The 9,801-nt window shown below is 46.9% G+C and overlaps 1 protein-coding gene across 2 annotated transcripts in view; it reads right to left on the bottom strand.

Annotated features, from left to right (window-relative positions):
• Positions 1 to 385: 385 nt before the first annotated feature.
• UBASH3A (ubiquitin associated and SH3 domain containing A) overlaps positions 386 to 9,801 on the bottom strand; it is a 44,466-nt gene continuing 35,050 nt past the window's right edge. Inside the window, exons 11-14 of one of the 2 annotated variants that reach the window (XM_058523410.1) lie at positions 6,809 to 6,953; positions 5,991 to 6,097; positions 2,317 to 2,426; positions 386 to 893 (exon numbers count right to left, since the gene is read on the bottom strand). In XM_058523410.1, coding sequence (XP_058379393.1) covers positions 756 to 893; positions 2,317 to 2,426; positions 5,991 to 6,097; positions 6,809 to 6,953 — 500 coding nt within the window. In that variant the 3' untranslated portion in view covers positions 386 to 755. The remainder of the gene's footprint in view (positions 894 to 2,316; positions 2,427 to 5,990; positions 6,098 to 6,808; positions 6,954 to 9,801) is intronic. The other variant, XM_058523411.1, reaches the window with a different exon arrangement.

Genomic DNA, 9,801 nt, shown 5'->3' with positions numbered 1-9,801 from the left:
ACTTGACACCGCTGTGTTTGAAGATGGAGGAAGGTGCTGTGAGTCAGGAATGTGGGCGCCTCTAAAAGCTGGAGAAGGCAAGGGAACAGATTCTCTCCTAGAGCTTCTGGAAGCGATGTAGCCTGCTGACCCATTCTAGAACTTCTGACCTCCAGAACTGCAACAGAATAAATCTGTGTGTGTGTGTTTACATTTTGTGTTGTTTTTAATGAGCACGCTGTTTGTGGTCATTTGTGACAGCAGCAACAGGAGACTAACACCTGGGCTGCGGACACCAAGCAGCAGTTCCCTGGTTTCCATCTGGTAGATGGTTTTCTGTTTCCGTTTTATTGAATATTCCACCTCTTTCGGCCTGTGTAGACATAGCCAAAGAGTGACTGAAACAGAAAAAGGAAAAAAGGTTGGGGACTTGACAAATAAGAACGTATAAAATAAAGTGGAGATATCCTTTTGGTGCACGTGTGGTGGGTCTTTAATTCCCGGAAGTTAGAGTCACAGTTCCTCAGTCCCCTGCAAGCCACACGGCAGAGACACACGTTTCAAGGTGGCATCCTCGCAGCCGAGCTCGCAGGACGAGAATCCACAGTTACAAAGAGGAAATCGGTGGCAAACATTCTGAAATCTAAAAGTGCATTTTGTGCTTCTACAAATGATATTAGGCGAAGCGAAGATACCTTCAAAATAACAGTATCTTAACGCCTCTGCGGAGAGTTTTGCTTCTTCATTATGAAGTTACGAAAACGTACAGGGGGTTCTCAGTTACCCAGGATCCAGTTCCTCCAATTAAATGCTGAGTTCGAGCCGTGGGTCAGAGTCTTCACGGGAGGGTTCACCAACTCCCATTTTCCTTCCTCTTTATTTTCTTCGCAGAAGCACATACCCAGAGAAGGGATCTAGAACAGAGTTACATCACTCATTAATATTTTATATCAGGTCAATCAGACTTGAGACTTGTTCTAAAGCCAACTGAGAGGTATTCACGTGCCTTGGAGGTGGACATGATGTGCCCACACTGGCATTGCTGCCCTAACACCGAACCCAGCAGTTCTCAGTGCGGGACGGCTCCCTCGCCATGGGACAATGGGACATGTCTGCAGATGTTATTGTTTGTCACAACAGGATGCTATTTCCAATGGGTAGAGGCCAGGGATGCTGCTAAACATCCTGCAGAAAGAATTACCCTGCCGGAATGTCAGCAGTGCTGAGGCTGAGAACCCCAGTCGACCCTGCTGCCTGAAGAGTGGCTCGCATTCTCGAACTCAGCATCACAAAAGAAATACAGGTATTGAGTTTTCAGCCCCAAGAAAAAAGTACAGAGTGAAACTTTAGACCCCAATTCCTTCATCTGTTAAATGAATGTGTTAGAGTAGATCTTGATTTTTAAGGTTTTTTTTGTTTACATGTTCTGCTTTCCCTTTTTCCTCTCTCTTTTTAATGCCTAGCAATTCCTTGGTTCAAGGAAGTTCAAAGAAATTCAAGGCTGGAATCCCAAGAGAGGAGGCAAAGGGTCAGGGGAGGGGTGGCGATTTGGCTACAAAGACTAATGAGTTTCTGGAACAGCATCGACATGCAGTTCTCAGTCAGCATCTGGCGTGAGCAGCACTGCTGTCTGAGTGGATGATGAGGAACCCCAGGGGAGCCCGGGGCTGTGGGAAGGGGCACAGGAACGGGACATATGGTAACATTTGCAGGAGCAAGAGAACTCTTAGGGAGCACTTGGCGCTGCGGCCGACCAGGAGAGTGCCCCCCCAAAATCTGTATGGACGTTTCACAGTGTGACCTGGGGGGCTCGAGCTGTGTATTTGGACGATGGTCAACCAGTGGCCTAGGAATTCCAGAGTGCTCAGGAATATCTGGGTCAAAATTGGGAAACATCACCTTGGAGACACTTTGGAGGGGACACTTGTTTCTAACCCTAACCCCCTAGATCCCCAGAGCCAGCTAGCCCAGCACATGTCCTTTCTCTTCTTATCTAAATTGCTTACTCTTTCCTGGACCATTTATTCAACTATTGGAGTTGCAAGGAATCATGTGAGCTGACTGTAAAGAAAGTCCTGTGTCTTGTTTTTTGTTGTCTTGGCAGCAATTGGCCAAAGTTGCCATAATGATGATGAAGAAGACAAACCTCTTCTGTCAGCCCCCTGCCCAAGGCTGCCCTTTGCACGTGAACAGGTGGCACGTTCTCAGGGGACAGGTGGGTCCCTGCTGCCCTACGTTGGCTGGACACTTGTTTTCTTTCTGAGAAGGGCGTGTGATGACCCTGCATCCTCGGGGTGCTTGACTTTGTGGTCCAAAGAGAAAAGAACCGGCACGTACCTTTCTCACCAGCTGGGCGAAGTCTCCGCAGTCCCGGGGCGGCAGCCCGAGGAGCGGGCGTGTGCAGGAGTCCAGCGCCGAGCCGTGGCCCACGATCAGGATGACACCCACTGCAGAAAAAAGAACACCTCACGGTCAAAGCAGGTACAGAGAGTGCCTTTTATTAGTCCCCAAAGTTGTCGGGTGAAACTACCCCGTGGTGCCCCAAAGCCTGGAGAGACCCCGGGGTGGGAAGCAGGTGTGACTGGTGATAGCTTAGTAGGACTCGCTGGTCTGCTCTCATTTGTATATAGTTCTCAGAGCGCATCACATCCTCATGCAGGGTCTGGGGGTGGCAGCACCTGCCTGCCAGCTTCAGGGATGGGGCAGTGCATGATCTGAGCTGCCAGCTGTGATGAGAGCCACTGCTCCACTGTGGGATGTAGTGGTGGCTGCCGCCCAGGCCTGATCCATGAGCTTATCAGCCAGTTGATCACAATGAGCCTGCTGATGACTCTCACTTTAGATAAGACATCCAGAGTCCGGCTGAGTGAGTCTCCCTCAGGTGACACGACTAGGGAGCCAAGGCTAGGACAAAGCAGAGCTGCGGAGAGTTAGACCAGCTGGCGAGTCAGGCAGGTGCCTGTGGCTGGACCCACCAGCTCTACCTGGAGGAGGGAATCAGAACGGAGAGCTTCCTTTGAAAGCTATGGCTGACATAGAGCATCCATTCATATTGCCTCCTAACGTGACAATACTTTCTCCAATGTGACACCTAGACCAAAGCCCCGATCCACTTTTCCTGTTAATTTCACTCTTATATTTTAGGCCTCCAAAATCATGGCGCAGTTGCCAGGATGCTGCTCTAGGCTGACCCTTGGCCTGTGCTCTCCGGCGGGGTGACCTGGACACGCAGACTCTGAGCCTCTCTGAGCTTCAAAGTCACTCGATGTAAATGGAGATGATCGCTCAGACCACACAGGAAGGTGAGGAGTTCACAGAGAATGTGTGTGAAGGGCCCACCCAGGTCTAGGGAGCGGGAGGTGTTAGCTTTTACCCTCCAGCCTGGCGGGATTATTCGTTGCTCTGTCACACCTCTGGCCTTCCTGCCTTACTCACGGTCTCCTCTTGGGGCGTCCTTTGCCTTCCAAATCCTCCTCATTCTACAGCTCAAGTGCTGCATCCTGAGAGCCTCCACCACATGCGCCACAACCACGGAGGGACGAGTGTGGTCCCTGCAGTGGGCAGCACAAGATGGTGTTCAGTAGACACCAGCATCAAGGACGCAATGGTCTGCACCGCATTCTGGAAGACCTCAGGACTGTAGGGAGGTCCTTGGAAGGGAGGGTCATCCATGGACACTGACATTCAGCCCGAGGTGGAGGCTTGAAATGGGACATCCGGAGAGGGGCGGGCTGAGGTGGTGCCCGGAAAACGCAGTGAAGGCTCTAATTTCACTTTCTGTCCTCTAATGTCCTGAGGCAATGACTGTGAGTAAGGTCAGGTTGGTGATTAATCAGATGCCACCGAGGCGTGGTTTCCAAAAGTACCTTCCCCAGGGCACCCATCAGTTAAAACCAGCCATGTAAACCAGCCTGGTGGCCGAGTGTGTTGGGAGTGCTGGATACAGCGAGGTTTGCAGTCTCTTCCTGAAGGATGTCAAGGATCGCATGCCCTCTGGTGCTCAGCTCCTGCCCGAATCCTCCTCTGCAGAGTTCTCTATTCCCGAGCCTCTCTGGGACCAGAGATGGAAAGAACACAGGTGGGGGCAGTGGGCCTGGGGGTCTTTTATTGATTCTTTGAGATTCTTCTTTGTCTTATTTAATATTCCTAATATTCCAGATGTCTGTGCCCCTTCCCCAACAATATTCAAACTCCTTGAAGGTAGAGCTTGTGCCTTCTTCACTTCAGTTTTCCCATGATGTTTTATTTGGTGCCTGACACATCGCTGATGTTCACTACATACTTGCCAACTTAAATTTTTATACCATTGATTTTAACTTTTTACTAGGACATTTTCAAATATACCCCAGGAAGGGTCTGGTGATCCCTGTGGACCCATCTTGAGTTCTGACAGTTATCGACATTTGCCTGTCAGGCAGCAACCCTCCTCTGCCCCAGCACCCGCTCCCTGCAGTATTATTGTAAAGTATATCTCAACATCACGCCCGGTCACAGACTATCCCTCAGTTTGCATCTCCAAATGAGAAGGACTTTTCATTCTTACATAACCACCATGCCGTTATCACACCTAACAAAGTTAACAAAGTTTTTAAACTATTTCCATATTCAGATTTCTCAAATGGTCTCAATCTTCTACTTATATAGATGTTTTCTTCCCACTTTCATTCAAACATGACCCGACATTTGGTTCTTCTGTTCTTATTCTCTCTCTTTTTTTTTTTTTAGTTTTTGCAACTTTTATTTTATTAGCTAATAACATTGTGTAAATTTCAGGTGTACATTATTACATTTTGGCTTCTGTAGACTGCATCATGCTCACCACGTCTAGTGTGAACACCTAGTTTTACATGTCGTCATACATATGTGCCCCTTTATCCCTTCCCTTCTGGTAACCACTAATCTATTCTCCATATCTATATGTTTGTTTGCTTGTTTATCTTCCACATATGAGTGAAATCGTACGGTGTTTGTCTTTCCCTGTCTGACTTTGTTCAGCATGACACCCTCAAGGTCCATCCATGTTGTCGCAAAGGGCACAATTTGGTCTTTTTTTTTTTTATGGTGGAGTAGTATTCTATTGTATATATATATATACCATGTCTTCTTTATCCATTCATCTGTTGATGGGCACTTGAGTTGCTTCCACATCTTGGCTATTGTGAATAATGTTGCAATGAACACAGGGGTGCATATGTCTTTTTGAATTGTTGATTTCATGTTCTTTGGATAAATATCCAGTAGTAGAATAGCTAGATCATATGTTATTTCTATTTTTAATTTTTTGAGAAATCTCCATATGTTTTCCATAACTGCTACATTCCCACCAGGCTTCCCTTTCCTCCAAATCCTCTCTAACACTTGTTACTTCTTGTCTTGTTAATTATAGCCATCCTGACAGGTGTGAGATGATATCTCATTGTAGTTTTGATTTGCATTTCCCTAATAATTAGTGATGCTGAACGTCTTGTCATGTGCCTGTTAGCCATCCGTATATCTTCTTTGGAAAAATGTCTGTTCACGTGTCTATCAGACTAAAAAGCTTCTGCATGGTAAAGGAAATGATCAACAAAACTAAAAGACAACCCACCAACTGGGAGAAAATATTTGCAAATCATATATCTGATAAGGGGTTAATTTCCAAAATATATAAAGAACTCACGCAACTCAACAACAACAAAATGAATAACTTGATCAAAAAATGGGCAGAATATATGGACAGACACTCTTATTTTTTTTTAGGAAGCAGCTCGGGCAGTTTGTGTTGACCCTGCTGTCCTGGATCCTATCGGCTCTCAGTCCCAGGATTGGGGGCCCACGGCCTGTGAGTTGGGGAGTATGTGACTATGCTCCCTGTTACCATAGAGACAGCACTAAAACACTCTGCTGGCTGGGGAGTGGGGGTGGGGGAGGTTGAAGCATTAAGAGGTTCGAAAGATTGGCCAGTTTTCATCCTGGAGGTAGGACCCCAGCCCCGGGGGCTGCTCACACCCGAGGACGGTGGAGGCACTCACCATCCTCTGGGCAGGCGCTGACGATCCGCTCCACGCTCACCGCACACCTGTCAACGTACTCGTTGTAGCTCTCAGCGGGCATGAGGGAGGCGAGGGGGAACGCAGGCCTAAAAGAAGAGAGAGGGGAAGATTTGGCTGCCACTCTGGCTGCTTGCCTGTGGTCAGCTGGAGAAGGGAACCTTCTCCAAGATGGCTCTGCCTCGAGGCCTCGACAGTGAGGCTCCAGTTTTGTGCTCAGAACTGGCAGAGGGCTGGCGTTCAGTCTCCAGCCTGCATTCTTACCGAACACCAGACGAGTTTGTGATGGCCAAGAGTCTGCCACGGAGAGAGAATGGCAAAGATTCTCTCCTTGACCAAACTCTAGGCTCCTCTGAACCCTCTTCTCAACTAGCCTGACCTTTGGGCTTCAGTGTCTGCCCTTGGAGAGTCAGTTTTCGCAAGAATCCTGCCAAGTCAGTGTAGCCAGAATTCCCCACTCTCAATATCTGAGCAAACATCTCCCACTACTGCCCCAGTAGAGTCTGACCACTCTGGCCTGCCTTCAGCAAGAATCTTGTTAGGTCAGTTAAGCAAGAATTACCCTTCCTTCTTAGTAATTTTCCATCCACCCACCCCTACCCTGCTCCTCAGCTAAAAATCCCCACTTGTCCTTATTATATCCAGAATTGAGTCCAATCTCTTTCCCCTACTGCAAACGCCCACTGCAGTGGTCCCTCCTCAATAAAGTCTTCCCTACCGTCTCTTACAAGTGTCGTGAATAGCTTTTCCTTAATGAGAACTAGATAAACCCCAGCAGGAGACAACGTGAGAGGGCATACCTATAATCCATGCTGACGTTGAAATTCGCCTCTTTCAGCTCCTCCAGGCTCATGAGGGTCGGGGGGGTTTTGCCGGCCTCCCATTTTGTCCATTCAAAGATTCCGGGTTCCACTCTTATTTTAATTTTTTTCTCCAGTTTGAGCTCTGGATTCAACAGAATACAAATGTTTGTCATCTTCAGTGTCCCTTTCGGCTTTATGTAAATAAGTCTCCTCCTAAGTCTAAATAATAACTTTCAAACAATGTGATCTCTTTTTTTTCTTGGCAAATATTGTTCTGTGATTAAGCACAGTCGTGCTATTTCTGAGACAAAAACCACCAGATAGTTGGAAGGTATCAGAGGAGGATGACCCTCCGTCCATCAGGAAGGGTTAGGGTCTCCCAGGAGCCACCACCAGCAGCAGGCCCACCCTGTGCTCATCCTGATCACCCAATAATGCAACTCTACAGCCAGACGACACTGGGGCCTCGGCTTTGGATCGAGAAGGAGAGTGCACCTAAAGAACTTGGCCAATTCAACGATCTGTGGAAAAGATGAGGCCAGTCCCAGAGCATATTAGTTGCACTGAAGCGCCATCCTGATAAACACTTAGACCAGACTGAGCAAAAGGTGAAGGGTGGAAGGGAGCCATCTTCTGGAACATTCTGACTTCTCACAACTCACCCTTCCTAAGCATTTTATACCTGACTAAAAGACCTATAATCTAAGACCATCTCTTTTTGAGTGGGGGAAAAAAATCTTAATGTTTTTGTATGAAATGGAGCAAGTGTCATTAAAGTCAGATGCTGGAAATAAAACCAGTTTCCCAAATGTATTCCAGGTCCATGGAGTGGGTTCCTTTGTCAAACACATTTAGAAAACAGAGTTAAACTGGGCTAACCAGGTTCCTGAGCTCTCCCCGGAGCCTGTGAAGGGCTCATGTCCATTGTGAATAGATCATACAAAGGGACAGTTGGAGAGTTTCCCAAATGAGGTTGGCCACTCTTCCTTTGAGGACATTGTGTAGCCACTGTTGTGTGGGTCACACTTTGGGAAACGGTCCATCTGGACATTCATTGACATGGCATTGAAATAAAGTTTAGCCTATCAGCGTCTCAGATGTCAGCCTGAAAAGTAGGTGGGTCATGTTTGAGGACCTATGAAGAAGGCTGGGTATCCTTGTTTTTCTGGATTAGCACAGGATTTATAAATGTGTGCTCTTTAAACAGCCTTCATCATCATCATTATCATCATCATCTGCATACAGAGTAAAAGCCAAGGAGAGATCATGTTAAAGACGTTGACATTATCATCGTCAGAAAACATTTTTGAGAACTTTTTATTTTTTATGCAAGAGAGACAAACAATAGAGGTCAAAAATATTTACAAAAAATTGGAACAAATACGTTAATAACGAGGAAACATGAACAATGACAAAAAAGGGATAAAGTTATGAAAAATGTTTTTGAAGCTCTCAGTCATATTCTTTTATTAGGAAAGCTGGCCAAAAGAATATTCTTTATCTTCTTATTCGTATGTTGTTACCATCGTGAGACAGGTTGGGCAGGAAAGGAAGATTAAGATCATCCTTAGAAAAGAACCTTCGACTTGGGAGGAAATCATTATCACTGATGTTCAAGTGCTGGTCTGGCTGGACACAGGTGGTCTGCAAGGTTTCACACCAGCTCGTCAGTGGGCTGCCAGCCAAAGATGGAAACTGGTGGTTTTGAAAGTTAGTTGAAAAGGAGCAGCCTCTTGGATGGGTTAGAACACAGTAAGCTCATTAAATGGCCCATATAAAGGGCTGGGACGAGGGGAGATGGGAGATTCAGGGACCAGTCCGTCACTTTTATCATGTATTTGCATGTGTTTCTTGCTTTGTTCACATCTGATTATTATAGTTGTTGGATTAATAGAGATATTCATCCTAAACAATCCAGGGATGAGATTACTTCGTATCTATTTAGCTTTATTCCATCATATTTAAGAATTATTCTCAAATTGAAAAGCTTAGAACAAATACAGCCAGAAAGGGATTACCCAGCTATTAGGGGAACCTCATGCCTTTGCGTTGCCATTTCTGCTCTCCCCCATTCTCCTCTGGAAAAGGCAGTACTGGAGGAACCGCTTCTCATTTCTTATTCCTTCCTGAATGGAGGGAGTGGGGTGGGGCAATCTACGGATCTGAACACAGAAATAGGGAGCCTGACATCATGGGGTCCATGTTTCCTGGGTGGGAGTCACTGCTCTGAAAAAGCAGCAGGGTGACCATCTCCTTCTCCCAATCTCTGTCCCCCCAACACTGGAGTCTATGATTCTGTAGCTGAATGAAACCTCAAGGTATGTGTGTGCATGCGTGTGTGTGTGTGAGTGTGTGTGTGTTGGCAGGGAGGGGATGAGTTGTGTTAGGAAGCTTCGTTTTAGCCTCAGGGCCAGGCCACATCTCTCAAAGTGCCACAGTAGAAGTCACATGTTTGGGGGGTCCTGCCCTCACCCGGTTTGTTTAGAAACCTGACATCGTTCTTTAACCTGCATCTGGCTCAACTAGTTGAGAGCCCAGAAGGGCAGAGGAGCAACACAATTAACATGGAGCCCTCCACAGTAAGGCAAAACAAATTGGCATTCTAAATCTTAGTGACTTGAAATACCAAGCAGGGGAGCTTGGGGGTCCGCTGTCATGCTCGGGTGAGAAACAACAAATGAGGGATGGCTGCAGGCTACAGATATACAGATGCTGCCTCTGAGTTTTAAATATGTGGAAGGTGGACTGTGGACACTCCCTGCTGATAAAACGGATTTTTGTCCCTCAGGAATTAGAGACTAGATTATGAAACAGCAAGTTTATGAGAACATAGGAAAGGAATGGATTGTGCCAAGTGCCTGCACAGGTCCAGCTCACAGATCAGTTCCACTCCTGGGAGGGATTCTGACTGGGCTTCCAGACTTGGGATGGCACCTGTCAGAGCTTCTCTGATGTAAGTATAGGAGAAGGGAGAAGACTCGGGAGCCAGT

The sequence above is a fragment of the Diceros bicornis genome, chromosome 27, assembly GCF_020826845.1.
Source record: "Diceros bicornis minor isolate mBicDic1 chromosome 27, mDicBic1.mat.cur, whole genome shotgun sequence".
NCBI lineage: Eukaryota > Metazoa > Chordata > Mammalia > Perissodactyla > Rhinocerotidae > Diceros > Diceros bicornis.
The sequence above is the reverse complement of the archived record's forward strand: the minus strand, read 5'-3'. Positions and strand labels throughout refer to the sequence as shown.